This window comes from Eublepharis macularius, chromosome 19, assembly GCF_028583425.1.
Source record: "Eublepharis macularius isolate TG4126 chromosome 19, MPM_Emac_v1.0, whole genome shotgun sequence".
NCBI classification, from domain to species: Eukaryota; Metazoa; Chordata; class Lepidosauria; order Squamata; family Eublepharidae; genus Eublepharis; species Eublepharis macularius.
Genome location: NC_072808.1, coordinates 19,807,034 through 19,829,649, shown reverse-complemented (window position 1 = coordinate 19,829,649; position 22,616 = coordinate 19,807,034). Strand labels below are relative to the sequence as shown.

At 48.6% G+C, this 22,616-nt stretch overlaps 1 protein-coding gene across 1 annotated transcript in view; it reads right to left on the bottom strand.

Moving 5' to 3' along the window:
* Positions 1 to 21,319, bottom strand: part of LOC129346099 (calcium-binding mitochondrial carrier protein SCaMC-3-like) — a 39,243-nt gene extending 17,924 nt beyond the window's left edge. Inside the window, exons 1-2 of the mRNA XM_055003376.1 lie at positions 20,985 to 21,319; positions 8,724 to 8,850 (exon numbers count right to left, since the gene is read on the bottom strand). Coding sequence (XP_054859351.1) covers positions 8,724 to 8,850; positions 20,985 to 21,149 — 292 coding nt within the window. The 5' untranslated portion in view covers positions 21,150 to 21,319. The remainder of the gene's footprint in view (positions 1 to 8,723; positions 8,851 to 20,984) is intronic.
* Between the last annotated feature and the right edge of the window lie 1,297 nt (positions 21,320 to 22,616).

Sequence of the window (22,616 nt, the reverse complement as noted above, 5' to 3'; positions counted from 1 at the left end):
CCAAAAGACAGAGATCTCTCAGTGTCTGAGAGCAATACAGCCCGGAAAACCCACAACAACCATCGTTCTCCGGCCGTGAAAGCCTTCGACAATACATTGAATGTGTGTTTGTTTGTGTGTGTGTGGTGGGGGAGAACCCTGACCTTTGGGAAGAAGTGAAAAATAGAAAGGCAATAATACATAAAATGATAGAAAGTCAATCCCTTTCCCTTAGTGGGAGGGCTGTGACTCAGTGGTACTGCATCTGCTTGGCATGCAGAAGGTCAAAGGTTCGGTTCCCGGCATCTCCAATAAAAAGGACCTGGCGGTGGATGATTTGAAAGTGCCATTCTACCCCCTGGTCCTTGAGAGCAGAAGCATGTAGCCAGTTCATGCTGGAAACTCAATTCTCAGGTACCTGCCTGGTTCAGATTGGGACTACACGGGTGACGCGCCCCCAATGCTGTTTTCCTACCTTGAAACAGCCCAAGCAGAGGTCCTGTCACTATTTGCTCAGCTGGGAGCTGCGTGTGTACAAACAGGGCACACCCCTAGGTATCCACAAGAGGGAAACACCCCTCCCCAACCAATGCCATTCTGTGAACCTAGGTAGATCATGAGAAGGAGGGCAGGAAGGGTTATCAATGCTTAGTTCTTTTGGCCCTTCTTACATTCCCAGGGTAAGGCCGATCGCCACTTTGGGGTCAGGAAGCAATTTTCCCCAGGCCGGTTCGGCTAGGGATCCTGATGGTGCTTTGCCATCTTCTGGGCATGGAGCAGGGGTCACTATGTGTAGTTGTGAATTTCCTGCATTGTATAAGGGGTTGGACTAGATGACCCTGGAGATCCCTTCCAACCCTGTGATTCTATGATTCTACCATTTCAGGTCAGGAAAGCAGAAGCCCATTCTCCTTGCACACCAAGGTCCCAATCCAAATTGGGTTGTGCAAACCTGGGAATTGAGCTTGAACACACAGAATCATAGAGTTGGAAGGGGCCATACAGACCATCTAGTCCAACCCCCTGCCCAGTGCAGGATCAGCCTAAAGCATCTCTGACAAAGATTCATCCAGCCTATTCTTGAAAACTGCCAGTGAGGGGGAGCTCATCACCTCCCTAGGCAGCTGATTCCACTTTTGAACTACTCTGACCATGAAAAAGTTCTTCCTAATATCCAGCCAGTACCTTTGTGCATGTAATTTAAGCCCATTGTTTCGGGTCCTACCCTCTGCTGCCAACTGGAACAGCTCCTTGCCCTCCTCCAAGTGACAGCCTTTCAAATATTTAAAGAGAGCAATCATTTCCCACCTCAATCTCCTCTTCTCCAAACTAAACATTCCCAAGGCCCTCAGCCTTTCCTCGTAGGGCTCAGTCTCCAGACCCCTGATCATCCTCGTCACTCTCCTCTGCACCCTCTCGATTTTGTCCACATCCTTTTTGAAGTGTGGCCTCCAGAACTGCACACAATACTCCAGGTGTGGCCTGACCAAGGCAGTATAGAGAGGGGCTATGACCTCCTGCGATTTTGACGCTATGGCCCCTTTGATACAACCCAAGGCTGAGTTTGCCTTTTTTGCCACCGCATCACACTGACTGCTCATATTTAGTTTACAGTCCACTCTTACCCCAAGATCTCTATCACATATACTACTGCCCAGAAGTGTATCCCCCATCCAGTATTTGTGCTTCCCATTCTTGCAGCCCAGATGGAATACTGTGCACTTGTCTTTGTTGAATTGCATCCTATTCACAGCTGCCCACTTCTCCAGAGTATTCAGGTCTTGTTGAATTTTAATTCTATCTTCTTGGGTGTTTGCTACTCCTCCCAATTTGGTATCATCAGCAAATTTAATGAGCAGCCCTTCCACTCCTTCATCCAGATCATTGATAAAAATATTGAAAAGTAACGGCCCCAAAACTGAGCCCTGTGGCACCCCACTGGACACCTCCCTCCAATCTGATGAAATGCCATTGACCACCACTCTTTGGGTGCGGTCCTCTAACCAGTTCCCTATCCACCGAACTGTCCTATAGTCTACTCCACAGTCTTCCAGTTTGCCCATCAGAATGTCATGGGGGACCTTCTGAAAAGCTTTACTGAAATCCAGATAAATCATGTCAACAGAGTTCCCCCGATCCAGTAAGCTGGTCACTTGATCAAAGAAGGTTGGTCTGGCAAGATCTGTTAGGAACAAAACCATGCTGACTTACACTGAATTCAACCTTTGGTCACCAGGGTCAGTTTTGCCTAATCAGACAAGCAGTGGCTCTTTCAGGACCTTTCCTATTGCCTACTACCATATTCATTTAACTGGAGATGCCGGGGATTGAACCTGGGACCTCTTGCATGCCGAGCAGCGGCTCTGTCACTGAGCCATGGCCCCTCCCTTAAGGGGAGTTTCTGGCATGGAGCTCCAGGCTAGGGTTGCCAACTCCAGATTGGGGAATTCTGGGAGATTGGGGGGTGGAGCCAGGGGGCAGGGTTCAGACAGAGAGCTGCTGTAGCATAGTGGTTGATTGGCTGGGCTCTGAGCCAGCACTCTGCTGGCTCAACTCCCACTCCTGCCATGAACTCTGCAGGTGACCTTGGGTAAGTCGCTCCTCTCAGCCTCAGCTCCCAAACTGGATTGTGGGGATAATAATACACTGATTTTGTTAACCGCTTTGAGTGTGGCACTAATTTGTCCAGAAGAGCGGTATATAAGCGTATGGTTGTTGCTGTTGTTATTATTGCAAGTGCAAAATATTTACTGTTGTAGCCGTGGGCCATAACATCCTAACCCCATAGCACAGTTCATTTCAGTACAAGTTAGACAGTCCATCATAACAAAATACAAGTTAATAAAATTCAAAATATCTGTACAAATAAATGGTACAGTACCCTGGAACAGGGCTTTTTTCCAGCAGGAACGCGGTGGAACGGAGTTCCGGAACCTCTTGAAAATAGTCACATGGCTGGTGGCCCCGCCCCCTGATCTCCAGACAGAGGGGAGTTGAGATTGCCCTCCGTGCCGCTGAGCAGCGCGGAGGGCAATCAAAACTCACCTCTGTCTGGAGATCAGGGGGCGGGGCCACCAGCCATGTGACCATTTTCTCCGAGGGCAACCCACTGAGTTCCACCACCTCTTTTTCCAGAAAAAATGCCCTGTCCTGAAATAAAATATATTTATAATTTAGCTAAAATTTTTGTGGAAGCTAAAAGTCTTGTTGTTGTTGTTGTTCGTGGGATGTGATGTCATACAGTCTGCCCTCGAAAGCTGCCATTTCCTCCAGGGGAACTGATCTCTGTAGTCTGTGGATCACGTGAAATTCTGGGAGAACTCCAGGCCTCACCTGGAAGTTGGCAACCCTGCTCCAAGCACATATCTGATCATGCACACATGGATAAAACACAATGTGCAGAGAGACCCTCACAAGCCTGACAGGGGAGGGGTGAGGAGAATTTATACAGGAAACGGGAAAGAAGCATGCAATCTGACGGCCTATTCCCAACCTCTTAATGTTGTTTAAGAAAATTTAGAGATGCAGAATATATCCCATTCCAGAGGGACCCACTTAAGCTCTGCAAAATGGCAAAGCCAGAACTGCATGGGAAAGTCTGCCCATCTCTGCTCCTTCCTCCTAGCAACAAAAATGACCACGGAGCCAAGGAAGAGAATGGAAAGGTGTGGCACGTGATTCAAACTCTGAGACTACACATGCTGTGCAACCGAGGAAAGAACTAGAGCAGAACCCCCCTTCCGTGTCTGAATGGCTCATGCTGTATAAATATGGATCCACCCCAGCAAACAGGACTCCGCATAGTTCTGAAAACCTGCAAAACCCACTACAACAAAGGAAAGCGTGTCCTTGCTTCAGAAACGACGTCTCTCTCGTGGAGCTGGAAAGCGGCTTCCTAACACAGTCTCACATATTCACAGCACTTCTATTAAAAGCATGAGATTTCCTGAAGCTACTAAAACAGCTTGCTTAGGAGTGGGTGGAAAGCACCTTATTTGCTAAGTACAGGTGGATGCTATCCAAAGCAAGCACAACAGGATGTACCAACCAGAATTTGTTTAGGGAAGGATTCCTTCAACACTCAAGTTAAAATTGAGAATTGTTAAGCCGCTGAAAAAGTGTGTTGCTTGATTACATTATTTCCTGACCTCTGTTAAGATCAGCCTGCCAAAAAAGAGCAAAATTCACGTTCAGCAGCACCATAAAGATCAACAAGATTTCCAGAGTATACGCTAGAGAGTTAAAGCTCCCTTCACCAGATCTGCCCCCCAAAGTTCCAATTAGAGCAAAGGCCCTCTCACATTTGGCATTCAGACGGTGACCAGTTCCACCAATCTACTCCCAAGGGGGCAATCTACAATGGGGGGGGGGATTCAGAACTTTGGGGAGAACTTTAGGATTTTCCCAAGTCCCTTCTCCCCACTTGCAATGGCTCATGACAGTAAGCCAAGGAGCGCTCTTTCACACTGCTCACGAGTCACTGCAGATAGAATGCAAGATCCTCAATGTCTCCTTCAGAACCTTCAAAAAGCAGCTCATAGCAAGTAGGACTCTAGCTGAATATGAAGGGGTTGACTGATGGCTATTGACCACAAGAGTCTTATGGAATGTATGCCTGAGATCTGTGTAGCATATGCATACATTACTTTGTATTGTATTGTATATTATTATATCACTGTATTTCAATTTGAACTGGGTCCAAGATCAAAAAATCCCCATGAAACAGTCAGGAACAGACATGGGTCCTCCCACCCCGCCCCGCCCCGCCCCCCTCTCCGCCAAACTTGGAGAGAAGTTCTAGGCTTGCCGAAAAATTGGAAATCTTAAGAAAACAGTGGCTTCCCTGCCCTCTCCCCCAATAACAGAAGCTTTAAGAAATAAATGCCCATTGAGATCTCGCCAGTCAACATTATTATTCCATTCTTCAATCAAAAGTAGATGGGGAGGGAGGAAGACTGAAAAGTGTAAAAGATGGGAGGGAATGGAAGTAGCTGGGAAAGAGGAGAGAGGGAGCTGGAACTGAAGGGAAAGCACAGGGAAAGGGAGCTGGGAAAGCGGGAGGGAAGCAAAGAGGGAAGGAGCACTGAAGGCTGGGGGGAGCAGGTAAAGGTACACACACACATGCGCACGTTCTTGTGGGTCAGCCCTGTATGTATAAAGTTGCCTTGTACAGCATGCTGGTTTCGTGTCGTAAGTTTTAACTGCTGGCTTGGAAACATTCAATGATAATGTTGTGCGCTTTGAGAGTGAGAGAGTGAAGAGCAAGAGTCCTGTAGCACCTATAAGACTAACAAAGTTTGTGGTAGGGCATGAGCCTTCATGAGTCACAGCTCATTTCTTCAGAAGTGGACTCTTGCTCCTTTCTACTGCTTCAGACAGACGAACATGGCCACCCATCTTGATCTCCCTCCAGTGGAGCGAAGGTTAAGGAACCGCTGTTCTTTTCATTGCTGTTCTGTTTGTCTCTGTAGAGATCCTGTCCTGAGAGCCATAATTGCCTGTCTTAAAGAACCCCTGTTTTATTGATTTACTTCATTTTCACCCCATCTTTCCCTCTAATAGGAACTTACATTATTCTTACATTATTCTTGCCTCCATGAGGTAGGTTAAGCTGAGAATGTGTGACTGGCCCAAGGTCACCCAGTATGCTTCCATGGCAGCGTGGGTATTCGAACCTGGCTCTCCCAGATTCTAGTCTGTCACTCTAACTGTTACACCATGCTCTATCTTTTTCTTAACACACTGGCTAAGTTCTTAACATTGTCAGTCTCAGAAAGTTGGACCCCATATAATGTGAGGAAACACAACTCCCCTCAAAAGCAGATACCTTTCCGAACAGCATCACCTCCAATTTGTTAGGATCTAATTTCTATTGACTGGCTCTCAGCCACTTATCCACGCCGCTAATGAATTAAAAGAAAAAGAGACTGGAGGGCAGCAGTAAATCAACGGAAATGCCCTTCTATGGCCTTCTCCAAGCAATTCTACTTTCAGAGGAAACAAGTCAATTAACTGGGCTGCTGGTGAAAGGGCTCCAAGCCTATTTTAGTTAACAAGTTCAATGGAATGTGTAGAAATATTGTACATAAGACAAGAGGGCAGGCCTTGCCCTGGCAGGAGGGAACTGAATACTTTTGAACTGACTGTATAAGAAGCTGGCAAAAGAGGCACGGCAGTAGCAGCTGGAGTTCATCCCAAGCTTGCAGGACTCTTTAGCCTGTACCAGCTCTGCAGCTGGCACCAACTGAACTTTCTGGTTGTTCCCAAAGACTTTCTCCTCCCCTCCCCACCTGAACTCTCTAGAGCTAAACTGCTGAGTTTTTAAATGCTATGGATTCATTACGATTGTCTTGACCTTCTGTGCCCTTTTCTTCATGGAAGGATCTTCCTTAACAGATTTATAAAGCATTCCATCCATGGACTTTAGGTGTACATTTCCTGGGCTCGACCAACAGCAGAAGGCTGTATGAATTTGTGCCTCAACAACAACATTCAATTTCTATACTGCCCTTCAGGTTAACTTAATGCCATACTCAGAGCAGTTTACAAAGAGTGTTGTTATTGTCCTCATGACAATCACCCTGTGGTGTGGGTGGGGTTGAGAGAGCTCTGAAAGAGCTGTGACTGACCCAAAGTCACCCTGCTGTCTTCAAGTGGAGGAGTGGGGAATCAAACCTGGTTCTCCAGATTAGAGTCCTGCTGCTCTTCTTAACCACTACACCAAACTGGCTCTCAATGTGTGTGTGTGTGTGGGGGGGGCAATGGACCCCAGCAACTGGATCCAAGAGAAGGATTGAGAAACTTGTCGGTGCCTGAGAGGAGCCTGGTGCCCTTTTAAACTCCCCCCCCCAATTCCCCTGGCAGCATTTCCCTCATCGCAGGAGGACCCTTGCTTGGATTAGTGAGTGAGTCTGACCTACATTTGACTTCTAGGCAGAGTTTTAAAATGTTTATTAGAAGTCCACACTCAACAACAGAAAAAACAGATGGGACAAAAAGGCGTGAGTAGTGTGCATAAAAGAAAGAAAGCAGTTATGTACAACAGGCTTCCTCGGGAGGTGGTGGGCTCTCCCTTCTTTGGAGGTTTTCAAGCAGAGGCTAGAGGGCCACCTGACAGCAGTGCCAATTCTGTGACCCTAGGCGGATCATGACGGGGAGGGCAGGAAGGGCTACATCACTGCCTAGTTCTCGTGGCCTCTTCTTACATGCCCAGGGAAAGGCCGATCGCAACCTTGGGGTCAGGTAGCAATTTTCCCCAGGCCAGTTTGTCTAGGAATCCTGATGATGTTTTGCCATCTTCTGGGCATGCAGTAAGGGTCACTGGCTGTGTGTGTGTGTGTGTGTGGGGGGGGGAAGATAACTGTGAATTTCCTGTATTGTGCAGGGGGTTGGACTAGATGACCCTAGAGATCCCTTCCAACCCTGTGATTCTATGATTCTATCCATCAACAAACTTGCACGGGAGATCAGAATGGCGAACAAAGTCAGAGTTATTGTGATCCCCACAGTCCAGCTGGGGAGCTGGGGCTGAGAGGAGTGGCCGACTCAAGGCCACCTGCAGAGCTCATGGCAGGAGTGAGAGTTGAACCAGCAGAGTGCTGATTTGCAGCCCAGCTACTGAACCACTCTGTTACAGCAGCTGTCAGCCACAATAAAGCCATAGTATCTGTGCCCATCCACCTGTGCTTTCCCTCTCTCTTTATCTCAGTGCTTAGATATCAGGACTATCAAAAAGAACAGCAGGTCAAGAAGTAAGACTTTGCAACCCAAGTTAGTCTGAAACCTCTCCACAAAAGGCAGAGCCAAGCTTCCCGGGAAGGCAGCCAGGTGGAAAGGGCCTGCAGCCATCAGTTACGAGTTGGAAAGAGCCCTTGGGGAGTATGACAGCAGGAGGCGAGGCCACCCACTCCCTGGGACAGAGGCTGCCAAGCGGGGAGGCGAGCTGTGCCTGGAGCTGCCTGGGCTTTAACTAGATGGCCCTGATTTCAGGAAACAGCAGAACAGAACAGGCACTTCCTGGCTCCCTTGAGGCCAACAGAAGAAAAGCACTCCCACGCTCCTCTCTCCTGGGCTTCCCCCTTCCCGGGCAAGCAGCAAGCTGCAGTTATATCAGGAAGGGGGGGCAGCTTCTGGCTGTAACTGAGCTGCATCCCTCCGTAGCTCCCTCCCTGCTAAGAAGAGGGGTGCATCCCAGGGCATGAGGGTGTGCAACTGGGCTACAGTGCAGGTGACTACAGCATGGGCCAGGAAGGAAGAAGTGGATTTTCAGGTCCACCTGGCCAAGGACTGGTGGGGGACAGGGTTGCCAGTCTCCAGGTGGTGGCTGGAGATCTCCCGGAATTAGAACAGATCTTCAGGTGACAGAGATCAGTTTCCCTGGATAAAATGCTGCTTTGGAGAGTGGATTCTATGGCATCATACCCCACTGAAGACCCTCCTCTCCCAAACCCTGCCCTCTCCAGGTTTCACCCCCCAAATCTCCAGGAATTTCCCAACCCAGAGCTGGCAACCCTAGCACACGGGTAGCTGGAACAGGAATCGTCAAGGCACACCGCGGGCAGGTTAGAGGTCTACGTGGAGGAGATCAAAGGCTTGGAAAAGGTAACCCTTTGCTTGAGCATCATTTGGGACCAACTGGTTTTCCAGGAAACCAGTGTTCGGAGCCAGCGCAGTTCAGAGGCACCTAAAGAAGGAATTCTGGGGCCATCCCAGGCTCTGATAAGGTCAGAGGGAAGATCTCATACCATCTTGGTTCCGGTCCAGGCTGTGAAACATCAGCAGCAGTTTCCGTTCGCGCTCTTGGAGGTAGCTGGCAAACTCCTCAAAGTTCAGCTCTCCATCCTTGTCTGTGTCGCCCTCGCGAAGGATGTCCTGTGGGCAGGAAGCAAAAGTGGTTTCAGAGGAACAGTGAAGCTCCCAAACATGGCAAGGGGCGCAGATGTTGCAGAAGGAAGGTAGATCTCGGGGGGGGGGGCTGCTCTTTAATGGGGCCCTCAAAAATCCACCTCTCTTGCAGCACTGAGGATCCCTGACACAAAAGGAACCAGAAAGGATGGATGTGTGGTTCGGGGATGTGGTTCGGATGTGTGGTTCGGGGATGGATGTGTGGTTCATCATAGGACTCTGTCCAAGAACCTGAAGGAAAGTGTGCCCGCACCAATTTGCAAATGAATATGATTCTATGTTATTGGGCTTGAAAATGATAGTGACAATATTAAGTATTTATTAAATTTATTAATATTAATATTAATAATGTTAATATTAATAAATTAATATTATAATATTTACAAAACTGTGGAGAAAGCTGACAAGAAGAAAATTGATTCATTTGAAATGTGGTGCTGGAGGAGAGTTTTGCGGATACCATGGACAGCCAAAAAGACAAATAAGTGGCTTCTAGATCAAATCAAGCTTCTAGATCAAATGCTCCCTAGAAGCTGAAATGACAAAACTGAGGCTATCATACTTTGGTCACATCATGAGAAGACAAGATTCTCTGGAAAAGTCAATAATGCTAGGAAAAGTGGAAGGCAGCAGGAAAAGAGGAAGACCTAAAACGAGATGGCTGGACTCAATCAAAGAAGCCTCATCCTCCAGTTTGCAGGATCTGAGCACATCTGTTAATGATAGGATATTTTGGAGGTCTTTCATTCATAGGGTCGCCATAGGTTGGAGGCGACTTGATGGCACATAACACCAGTGCTTCTTTTCTAAAAAAATGTTTAGGGGTACTCTCAGTTTGACTCAAGAAAATCACCATTTTATAGTTCAAATCGGAAAAAATAAATGCAGTCAATGGACAAAATTACCAAGAACATGCATTACCTCATATTACACAGCTGACAATAACTTTCATCAGTTAAACACCACACTACTTCACAGACTAAACTCTCGCTTCCATCTGAGACTCAGGAAACACCGTGAAAGGAAATGACATCAGAAGACTGTTGGTGATGAGAATTATGGGTATCAATATGCCAACCTAGCCCCTCTATAGTGACACTTGCGTACAACCAAAGAGTTTCGGTATAGACAAACTCTTTGCACTCTATATATTGTCGAAGGCTTTCAAGGCTGGAGAACAATGGTTGTTGTGGATTTTCCAGGCTGTATAGCCGTGGTCTTGGCATTGTAGTTCCTGACGTTTCGCCAGCAGCTGTGGCTGGCATCTTCAGAGGTGTAGCACCAAAAGACAGAGATCTCTCAGTGTCACAGTGTGGAAAAGATGTAAAGAGCACATCAAGCACCAATCCATATGCAAAAGAACCTCCTCAGGATACAGTGAAGCCTCCCGCCATTAGCATTCCACACCCTGGGAAACTCTTACAGGATGACTCAGCTCAACCCCACCCCTCCTGAGTAGATACAAATGACCTGCCAACATCATCTCCACACAGTGACACTGAGAGATCTCTGTCTTTTGGTACTACACCTCTGAAGATGCCAGTTACAGCTGCTGGCGAAACGTCAGGAACTACAATGCCAAGACCACGGCAATACAGCCCGGAAAATCCACGACAACCATCTTTGCACTCTTCGCGCAAAACGTACAAAAATACACAAATTGGTCGCAGCCATCAGGGGTAGCGACAAGACTGACCAATCACCGTGCTAGATTCCAACTCCCAGAGCTCCAAGTGGCTTAGGGGAGACTTGTTTGTGTTTGTCTGCACCCTAACGATCACCGATTATGCCAGCGATCTCGGTGGCGTGTTCGATGCTCAAAGACGTTCCATTTTTTGTAAGACGAACAGCGCTCCTAGTGAGTTTAAATATAACTAAACATCTTTGTTGCCAACATGCGCTACATAAAACTTAACAAATCTCATAAATATCTATAATACGTTTGGAGTTGGTTTAGCAGGAATTCCAACATTTTAAAATTTTTACTTTCTCCCATTAGATTCACAAAATGTTTAGGGGTATGCATCCCCCTGCATCCCCCCAGAAAAAAGCACCGTATAACACACATACATTTATAGAGCACATTACAGTGTATATTATTTTGCTGAAATCCTTACAACATCCCTGCCGGTAGGTTAGATTTAACAGTCCCGTATTGCTGACCATGGACTGAGAGACAAGCTTACCTAAAGCCATCTGGAGAATTTCCTATCAGAGGCAAGACTCAAACTGGGGGCCTCAGCCCTTTAAGTCTTTACACAACAACAGCTTTCAGAAAGCAGGTACAAGAGAGGGTAGCAAAAGGGTGCCACAGTAAACACAGATGACCACAAGGGCCACGTGTCCCACGCAGCCGGAGGAAACTTGTCTTTTCTTAGGATGCTTCCAGCCAGGCACAACCTCACTGGCCAAGCGGCTTTGCTGGAGTGGCCAAGTCTTTATGCGCACCGGAGAAGCCACATGCCACTCAAGTGATTCTGGGCACACTTGGGACAGGTGGAGGTGCTGGGGCAGTAAGATGTCTCATGCTCACTCCTGCTGCTCATACCCTTTGTCGTGTGCTGCAATGCTCAGAGGTGAATGCTTCTCAGGGCTGGGAAGCCCTTGGCAAAGATGCATACTTTATGGAAGTGGGAACTGACGAGTACATCTGAGCGCATGGGGCAGGGCTGAGAAGAGGGAGTCTCAGGTGTTCCGCCGGAGGTGCAGGACTTGCAAACTACTATGACTAAGTCTGGCCGATTCCTCAAGGTGCAAGAAGTGCATGGCTTGAGTCTTGGAAAGCATTCACTGGATTATTCACTGTTTTTTTCTACTACAATTCACCGCAGATTATTCATGTTTTGGAGACCAATATTTTGCTCTTTAGACAATGGAGCACTTTTAAAACTGTTCATTATGCCCTTTTATTAATGAATTTTGATAGAATTTTGCTATAAAAACTGTTTTATAATTTGGGACACGAAATGTATTTATAGTTCGCTTTCCACGGCTTATTGCTTCTTTCCACTTGGAGTCTGGCAACCCCACGGGCTCAACCTGCCATGTGTGTTCTCTCCTCTGTCTGCAAAGTGAAGAGTCAGAATGGAGCAGAGTTGGCTGTTGGCTCTTTGGACGCCCCACCCCTTCCAGAAGCAAGGCAGCCCTCTCCCCACCTTCAAGAGAACCACGCCAAGTTTTTGCTCGTTTCATTGTCAGGTGGCAGGCTTCTTTGGGGGCAAATCAGGCAACAACTAGGGCGTGTGTCATGTCTGAGCCCCATCCATGCCAATTTTAATGATTCTTTTGTTCTAAACCAATGTATTCTGCTGTAACTCGATGTCATTTTACCAATGCCATAACTATTTCTTTCACAGGCTTTCACAGGTGTTTATCTAACGAACTGCAGCAGCTTCCAGTGTTTCTGACCTTGTATGCTACTCACTCCCAGGCTTTGCTATGTCTTTTTTTCTAGTGACTCAACTTGACATTACAAATATGTGGAACGTTCTCACACAAGAAGAGCGCCAAAATCTTGTTTATGATTGGGAGGGGGGAAAGGAGCAGACTTCTCACATGATGTCATTCCTGTCAACTTTTACTCTTGCTGCTTAGATGCCTACCTTGCTTCTGAGTAGTTCTATGGACCTATATATGGAAATGATCTGATTTCTGAATAAAAACCATTTAAACAAGAACCTGCGTCTTGCTGCAATGGTCCAGGGATCTGTCTGCTGTATCCTGTCATCCATAGCCTGACAGCGTGGAAGGCAGTGGCCACTCCTATCACCAGGCTCATAGGCAGTTGCTGAAAGAGATTGGGCAAGGGATGCCTTGACTAAGTGATGAATGACACAGGTTGGTCACTAGTCAGTTTCCCTCAAGTTCTGATGGGAAATGTAGGCAGCTTGGTGGAATGTTGGACAAGTGACAGTTGAAAAGTCCATTGGACAGCAGTTGGAGAGCCAAGCTGCAAGACCAGGATGCCTACATTTCCCATCAAAACGTGAGGGAAGCTGACAAGTGTCCAACCTGTGTCATTCGTCACTTATAGCTTGGCTCTAAGTAGAAGCAGGTCAGCCAGCAATGTGAAAGGAGAGAGGGACATTGTGCACAGAACACCAGTTGGGAGAACGCCAAGCAACAAAAAATGTGTGCCCATATCAGCAGGATCACTCTCTCCCTTTGCTGCCCCTGGGTAGCCTCCCAGAACAGGAAACTTTTAAAAGATCGTCTCTGAAGAAAGAGAAACCGAAAGCAGAGTCTGTAGCAACACACTAAAAGGGCCAGTACTGTGTGAGTCAGTTTGGGTCCAAAACCTGGAGGAAATTTCATGCAGTTTAGCCCTCCTTCAGAGCAAAGGAAACAGGGAATGTTGCAAATGCGCTCCCACCAGTGAGAACAGGGCAGATGCTCAGACATGCTATTCTTCTCTGCTACCTCCAGCTTTTCCAGTCCCCACCAACATGCCTCTCCACCCTCCAGTTCACAAACTAACAGTGCAATTCTAAAAAGAGTCACTCTAATCTAAGCCCATTGATTTCAGTCAGCTTAGAATGGAGTAACTCTTTTTAGGATTGCACTGTAAATGTAAGAACAGGGCTGTAAATGTCAGCAGCTGAGAGAGAGACTTGTCAAAAGCCAGTACACCTTGCAGTTTTAAAATACTGGAAAAGGATCAAATTTTCCAGTTCTGACTCCTTAAGTTGCCAATCAGTAAATTACTTACTATCCAAAGACCCCACATGCCCTGGCTTTCTATCCACCATTTGCCAAAGGTATACCATCCCGGATGACCTGTTAGGGGTCTCAGCCAACAACCTCCTGCTTAAGGTGTGGATCTACAAGTCAGATGCAGTGATGGATCAGCTATCAATATCAAAATCTAAGGTAGCTCCTTGGTATAAACGAATCAAATCTGACCATTCAAGATCTCCCTGCCTAGCCAGTATTTCTCATTATAACCTCAGAGCATCTTTCACTGCTCTGCGCTTCCAGATGATGCACACAGCTCTTTTGGCAGGGTGTTATTCTCACACCCCTATGGAACATCGCACCTGCATTTGTGGATTACCTACAGTGGAGAACCTTTCCCACTACCTTCTTTATTGTCCATTATATAGTGTACCCAGAGCCAAATTTTTGGCTAGAATCCTATCAGTGACAAACACATACTCTGAAATTGAGAAGATTGTGTTTTTGTTATCTGACACTGATAATCATGTGACCTATAGAGTCTCTCAGTTTGCACTCACAGCCAAAAAGATAAGATCTACGGTGGTACTGAATGAGGCTGTTTCGTGACTCCTGGGATAGTTTGGCATACTGTATTGTTTTAATTAATTTTAGTAACCTATACAAACTGTGATAAGGGAAGTCTTTAAACATCAACAGCTTTCACAAAGCAGGTCCAGCAGAGAGGTAGTGAAAGGGTGCCATGGTGTACACAGGTGACAGCAAGGGCCAAGCGTCCCGGGCAGGCAGGGGAAAGACTCGTCGTCTCTACAACACCCCAGCTCTTTCCACCCTCGTAGCATGCCCAGAGCTCTCGTGATCAGCAACGGCAAGAATGGGAGACAGACTGGCCTGAGGAATGTAAACACAGAAGGATGAAAATAGACCTGCGCGCCTTGGTTTGAACGATCTCCGAGAAACACCAGACGGAAGAATTTGCAAGTGGCAACCCTCGCTCCAGCTCAGCCTGGGGACACGCTGTCTTCTCTGCAATACCCGCTGTGAATGAGAGAACTCCTTGTGCATCCAAGCCTGCTGAACGGGTCAAGAAGCAGTGTGGTGTTGTGGCTGGATCATGACTCGGGAGCCCTGAGTTCGAGTCCCCACTGTGCCATGAAGCATCTTGGGACAGCTGCTCCCTCGCAGCCTAATCTCTCACCAAGAATAGGAATGAAGGAGTATGCATACCTTGCGGGAGAGACAGGATAAAAATGAAGGTGAGCAGCAGCTACAGATGCCCTCTCCAGGTCTACTGGACCAAATAGGTAGCATTCAGCATAAGGCCAACACTGAAATAACAGTGTCCTAAGTTCCCTTATACTGGAGCCAAGACCTGCCTCCAGCACAGCAGCTGTGATACCTGTAAGCTGAACAGAACCCCCTGCTATACAGTTAGCAAAGTGCAGGTGAAATCATTGCATGCCACAGTGCTGAGGTTGTGCAGAAACGGCACGCTGGAAGGAAGCCAACCTCAGAGAGGAGGAGGAGAGACTCAGTCTGCCTTCTTGTGCCAAGTCCTGGGTTCAATGCATGGAGAGGAGGCGGCCAAGACATAGCTGGGGGGCAGGTGTTAAACATTAGCAGAGAATCCCATGAAATTGTGATTGTCAGCTAGCCCCTGACAGATGTTGTGATGTCGTTGTATCAACCTGTTTGGCGAGGCAGGAAAGGGGGAATATCACAGCAAGTGCGCCGTGGCTCAGCATAATGTTGCACTTTGCAGTCAGGAAGAGGAAGTCAGCACCCGTAATTCCTTTGTAACCAACATTGCTTCATTCATTCTTGCCCCACTCATTGCTGTTGAACAGAGCCCAGGAATGTAACTTGATTTCCAAGTGTCGATTGTACTGTTTTTGTGATGAATTTGCCATGAATTACCTAGGTCCTACACAGGGCCTTTTTTTCTGGGGAAAGAGGTGGTGGAACAGTGGGTTGCCAGCACAGGGGGCAACTTCTGGCAGGAGGTGGTGCCCCGGTACCACATGCGCACGTGCAAAGTGCGTGCACACTCCCAGGACCGCACAATGACATCACTTTGGGTCAGCTGGAACAAGGGGGGAGTTTTTTAAAGTTTAAATCGCCCTCAGTGAAAATGGTCACATGGCTGGTGGCCCCGCCCCCTGATCTCCAGACAGAGGGGAGTTTAGATTGCCCTCTGCGCCACCACTGGCCATGTGACCATTTTCAAGAGGTGCCTGAACTCCGTTCCACCGGGTTCCAGCTGAAAAAAAGCCCTGGTCCTGCAGAATAAAAAGATCCCAAGGTATTTGTCATTCATATGCACCCATGGCTGAGAATGCCCTTTCGGCTACAAGGGAACCGGCAAGTGTGGTGTGTTAAAACGGCAGGAAGAGTTTCCGGCAAGTTATTTGGATGGGGTGGCAGCACCCCTACACAACTACACGGTGGCACCTTTCAGGGCCACTGATCAAACATGTCACCAAGGTCATTTCCAGAGGACAAGCGGAGGCAATGCACCCCAGTCTCTACACGACAACCTACAGGGAGCAACGAACAGACGTACAGTGCTATTCCACAGAACATACCAGGGGCTGACTCTCCACCATGCGCCATTCAGCCTGCCTTCATGTATAACTAGGGGCATTTAAGCGCCAGGCGACCATGTGCAGTAGTGATTGGTCAAGTCAAGTCCGTTCCTTTTTGCACACAAGAGGGAAAGAAATGGCATCCCTATGGATGACAGAGTGTGCATGCAAGATTAAAGGGCACCAGGCACTCCATGGCAAGCCCTCTCCCTTTGGAAGGAGCTGCTGTCCAGACGCTCAGAGAGGTCACTTCCGCTTCTGTCAGCTGGGACTGGGACCCCAGACAGAGCAAGGAATCCACTGAGGGCAGGTTAAAAATATCTGCAGGAGCCACAAACAAGCCCTCTATTTATAATTCCTTGTGCTTTATTTGGGCACGTCATGCCCTGAGAACATCAGCTTCCTCAGACTGCCTCAGGCATTTTCAGCTGCCTGTTTAGTTATGGAAGAGGAGTCTGTCCCTGCCTCCCCCCCCAGCTTGGTGGGGTGAATTTCCAGCAGGCACAAGGGGAAGGCGTGGGAAGATGGCGCGGTATAACCCAATCTTGTTGGATCTCGGAAGCTAAGCAGTCAGTACTTGGATAGGAGACCACCAAGGAAGAATGGAGTTGCTCGGCAGAGGGGGACCAATAGCAAACCACCTCTGCTTATCCCTCGCCTTGAAAGCCCCTTGCTGGGACTGCCATGTTGGCTGTGACTTGATGGCACACACGGACAAGGGAAAGGATGCCTTGCACAACCAACCTCCACTAACAGAGGCACAAAGCTTTCTCGTGTGTGTGTGTGTGTGTGTGTGTGTGTGTCCATCCATCTTTGTGTGGGTGTGTCTGTATGTGTTTGAGAGGGAGAGAGAAGGAGGGAGGGGGAAGGGTTTTGCACATGCATAAGACAACAGAAGAGCAACCCAAGTGGAGCTCCGAGGCTTGCCTGCCTCCAAGTCAAGCTCTCTGCCTTGGGAAACCCTTCTCACCAGCCTAGTAAGGGTTCTTCATTTGCCAAGGAAAGAGACATATAGCACAACCCTATGCACACTTACTCAGGAGTCAGGCTTGCTTCCAGGTATGAGTGCATTAAGACTGTACATGTGATGATGTGAAACGATCACATCTGCCATAGTTCTGGCAAGCCTCCACTCATATTCACCCTCATTCAGGAAGCCTTCCCGATTCAGACGTTAAGGCAAGCACATCACAGACATGGGATAAAAAAGGCACCGTTCAATTATGCAGATAGTGCTTTGGAATTCAGAAAGCACTTTAAAATAACAGTGGGGGGCGGTCAACACAGCAGCTTAGAGACAACTGCTTACCTTTCATTTTTCTTGCCAAAAAGGACATTTTTCTTGATCAACATTCCTACAGAAAGCTTTTCTGCATAATTCCATGGCCAGGGAGTTAGCGCATGCTACAGTTCACACACTGAGTTACGTAGTAAAAAGGAAAACTACAAGCCCAGCAAACCTAACCTCAGTAACAGTAGCCATTTTTGAGATGCCACATATTGCCAGACGCTGTAGGAGAGACCTGTAAGTCGTAGCATAGATCAGCCTTGAATATAGCAAACGCTAACATATACATGAACATGCCTGGCCTAGGCATGCATTCCTGTGCCTTTAGAGAGAGCAGAAGGCACAGCCCCCCCTTTGCCAGCAATGGGGAATGCACCAGACAGGAACGCTCGGCCACCAAGTTTTCCTTTATTTTTTGCCATGTCCCGGAGGCAGCAAAGGTAAAAACAGGTGCTGGAAATGGTATGAAGCAGATCTGCTAATTAAGGAATTAATCTGGTTTGCAGAATTCAATAGCTTCACTGCAGAAGCAGGAACCCAGAAGCGGTTGCAACAATGTGTTACGGAGAACAATGCGTTATGGGAAACCCTTGAAGCAGCAAGGGAGCGGGCACTAGCTCTCAACATCCTTTGCCACACTGGGAAGGATCTTGGGATATAAACCTAGGGTTATGCAATGAAGCTGCACATAAAATATTCCACCACCTTTCTAACAGCTCAAAGCCCCCTCATGGCACCATTAGAGAAATGGATTATTTGTTAGTAACAGCTAGATGAACACAGCTTCCCAGAAACTGTGCTGTAACAAGACACCTTGCCAGCAATGCCTGCTGGTATCCCACAGAGGATGCGGGCAAGATCATGTCTTAACATCATGGTGTGAAAAAAAAGTCTACCTCCTTCCCTTCTGTCTGTTTTTTAAAAGTTTTATATCATTCAGCTTGATCCAGTCCTGGTAAGCTCAAAAGCTAGTACGACGTCTTGTGTCAATTTGGCTGGTCCTAATAAAAGGTATTACAAGTATTTTGTTCTTGTTTTGCCAAGGCGAGAGACAAAGTTTTAATAATTTTTTTCTGTCCTATTTATTTAAGCTAGGAAAACAGAAGTAAAGAAAACTGGAAACTGCCTTAAACTGCCTCTGGCAGTCTCTTCCCTTGTTGTTACTGATGCCTTTTAGCTGCCCATTCTAGAGCTGAAGGAAATGTTTGGAAACTTGTCCAAGTTTGGACTGTAACCTTGAGCTGCGACCTCAACATGTTGCAAATTGAGTCCTTTACCGCAGAATCCCCTAAGACACGGAGGCCAGTCAGATCAACTGAAAAAAGGGGGTTGAATGAGTCTTGAATTTCTTTTTTTGGCTGGGCCCAGGAGTTTCCTTGGCAACCAATTTCAGCTGGTTTTAAATTTAGTATTTCAAACAACAAACGTGAACTGCAGCTCAGGCATTGTGGAATATAATTGCACTGTTATCCGCCCCAAAGCCAATTTCCCCCACCTCTCTGTGAGTGCATTTGCGATTGCTCCCAGCTTTGTATCATCTGTGGTTTTGACAAGCATATTTCAGCGCCTCTGTTCCACTTTTCCATGAGATGCCCTGCAAAAGAGACGGGTCACACCTTCATCTTAGAGGTTGCTCGGATGAATCCATAACTCATCAAAGGCCACATCAAGCCATTAGTTCCATGTGTGAACAAGCCATTAGCGATCAGTCTCCAAAATCACATAATAATAAACTCAAAAACAAATTTCTCGCCACAGAAGCTGTTCTGCAGAGGAAAAGCTGCATGAAGAAAGAACACAGGATGCAGGTGGACTTGTGACGGGCTCCTTTGGCCATAAATGAAGATATTGACTGAGACCACCTCTAATTCCCACCCTCCCCCACAGAATGGCTCCAGTTCCTCTTCCCTACATAATGAACCTTAATGTATTGTCTGCCACTATTTCTTTATTTTTCCTGCATCCCTTACAACAAATCTAAATACCATCACCTGTGAAACACTTAAGATATAACCACACAATCGACTTAGTGCAGTTCTAACACTATTCAAATAAAGCTATGAGACTAGATGCTTAAATGCTCCAGAACGGAGAGGTGGTGCGGTATGACAGCCACACAGGGAAGACAACGGAAGTCAAAACTGGGCTTAGATCGAGAACATTTTACCGTGCAGGAGGGGGAAGTAGAAAGCTGCAGGAGAATTGTTATCAATGCTTCTGGAACATCATGGCCTTGCTTATGGTTTGATGTCGCCAAGAGGCAATAGATCATACTGTGGAGGATTCTGGCAACTTATTCAGGGGTTGCATCATCTTTGTCTGCTAGTCAACCCATTCCCCAGTGTTTTAAACCCAGAAGTCATGGAAGGAGAGCTTCTAACCCCCACAAGTCCAAGGCTCATCGTGGCTCCCCTGTGCATGCGTTCAGCACATGTTTCTAAGCATGTACTCCTGAGACTGACCCCGGCATACAAAATTGATTCCAGGGATCCAGTTAAATTCTGCCTGCCTGCTCAGACATCCACATCAAGGTAGTTTCCCCCCTGAGCACATTTGCCAAGTGAGGCAAAGCCCATGTGCCTTTAATGTTAGACAGGGAGCGGGAGGGGAGATTTGGTATATGCCGCTTGTCAAACAAGGATCAGTGGTGACACTTGCCGAAATTCCACCCATGGCACACGCATCCTTGGCCAACGCTCCTATTGCTTCCTGCCTGCCTCCACTGTAGTTTTAACCCCCACCCCACCCCACCCCCATTAGGCTAACACCTTTCTGACTGCATTTGCCGCCCAGATTTTTCTAGTAAGAGAGCAGAAGCTAACCCAAGGGTGGCTCACAAGTCCGGCTTTTCTCTAATGCACAAATTCTGAATGCCTGTACTGGGTGGCTGGGCTGGGGTGGGGGGTGGATTCTGTTCCCCGTAATGCGCTGTGCATGATGCTCGCATGCTGGCATGGAAGGGAGAGGGGCCAGAACAGCCCTTCTGAGACCTTCCTCTGGAAGCACGGCCTTCCCCTTGGTGCCTGATGTCCACGGGAGGGAGAGACCACAAAGGGTTTGCAGGCCAACTTCAGGCTGCGAGTTCAGGAACCTCAGCGGGCCCGTTCTATCATAAGCTTTATTGCAATCGCTTACAGCTTTGACACCAACACCATCGAAACTATAATAATCACAGTAACAGTAAAAACTCTAATATACATCACAGTTTTATACAATCATGAGGATCACTGCAAAGTTTAAGCTAAATTTTATATGATCAATAGCAGCCATTCCAGGGAACTGATCACTCCGGCCTGGAGATTGGTTGGAATTCCGGGAGATCCCCAGCCACCACCTGGACGTTGGCAATCCTAGACAGAGTTGCCAACTCCGGGTTGGGAAATTCCATAAGATTTGTGGATGAAGCAGGGACCTCAGCGGGATATAATGCCCTGGAGTCTCCCCTCCATAGCTGCCATTTCCTCTCGGGGAACTGATTTCTGCGGCTTGGAGATCGGTGGGAACTCCGGGAGATCCCCTGGCTCCAGCCGGAGGTGGCAACCCTAGTGGCTCACCTGCTCGGCGTCGGAGGCGGCGTTCATGCCCAGGCGGGCCAAACCCTCGCGGAGCTCGTTGATGTCCACCCGGCCGTCCTTGTTGGTGTCCAGCTGCTCGAAGAGGGCGGCCCAGCGCTGGCGGCGCCCGGGGTCCGGGGCGGGGGACGCCCGGGAGCCCCGCATGGCACCGGCTGCTGCTGCCCGCTGCTAGACCCCAGCGGAGGGCGGTGGCGCCCAGGGGGTGGCGCCCGCCGGGCTGCGGGTTCTGGTTCTGGTGCCGCTGCCACCTCTGCGCTCCGCGCAGCCCGGCCCCGGCTCCATCGCTCGCTCGCCCGCGGGGCTGTGCACACGCAGCGCCGCCCGCAGCTCAGCCCAGCCCAGCCCGCTCGGCCTCTTGAGCGACGCGCTGCTCGGCGGCGCCTCCCACGCCACAATCGCCGCCGCCTCCTTGCGCAGCGCTGCCCGCGGAAGAGGCCGGGCCCTGCGGAGGGGCGAGGCGAGGAGGCCCAGGCGGAGCGCCTCGCCAGGCGGCTTCAGACTGGCCTGGCCGGAGCAGAAGCGCCGCCAAAGCGCTCCAGAAGACGCAGGGCCGCCAGGACTGCGGCGCCGCGGCGCACCAAGGAGGAGATCAGCCACGGGACGCTTCCCCTCCGGCTGGGGCTCCTGGGCCCCACCAAGCGGCCCGTGGTAGTTGAGCCCTCCCCCGTGTCGCCCTGCCCTGCCGCTCCGGTTGCCAACTCTAGCTTGGAGATTTAGATGCCTGGGGAAGGCAGATTTGAGAAGGGGAGAAACTCAGTGGAGAGGTGATGCCGTAGAGCCCACCCTCCAAAGCCGCTCTTTCCTCCCGGGGAATTGATCTCGGAGGTCTGCAGATCCGTCGTGATCCTAGGAGAACTCCAGCCCCCACTTGGAGGTTGGCAACCCGACCTCGGAGCCCTCCCTTTGAACTGGGTGTTTTGGAAAGACACTAGCACTGCCTCTTGGTAGAAGGACTTCCACACTGAACTCTGGCTCCCGGTTCTCCCCTCCAAATCGCAGGAGGTTGGGGAGGAGGCTGCTTGGCATTTCATGGCACACTCGCCTCCCTTCCGGGTTTCCCCATGTTTTCCCAAATCTGCTTTGGTGCCTAACTAAAAGTTAGGTTTAGGGAAAGCAGAGCCTGGAAGGGGCAGACTCCCACACCCCTACATCCAGGGCCAGCCCGAAGGTTTTTTATTGCCGCCCCCCCCCCCCCCGAGAATCCAAGACAACATTCTTAAAAAAGAGCATAGGTCAAGATGGGTAGCCATGTTAATCAGACTGTAGCAGTAGAAAAGAGCAAGAGTCGAGCTCAGGAGCACCTATAAGATGGACAAAATTGGTGGTAGGGTAGGAGCTTTTGTAAACCACAGCTCGCTTCTTTGGATACATGCTGGTATCTGAAGAAGTGAGCTGTGGCTCTTGAAAGCTCATACCCCACCACAATTAATTTTAGTCTTATAGGTGCTACTGGACTTTGCTCTTTTATAGACAAAAGAAATTAACGTCTGCTTTAAGATTGGGGGAGGGTGGTACCCTGCTGCCATCTGGCAGAGTTCCTCCCGGCTCCCGGTGCCCACCCATTCCTCTCCACCACTGGTGGGCATTTTGCCAGCTAGCTTGGTTAATTCT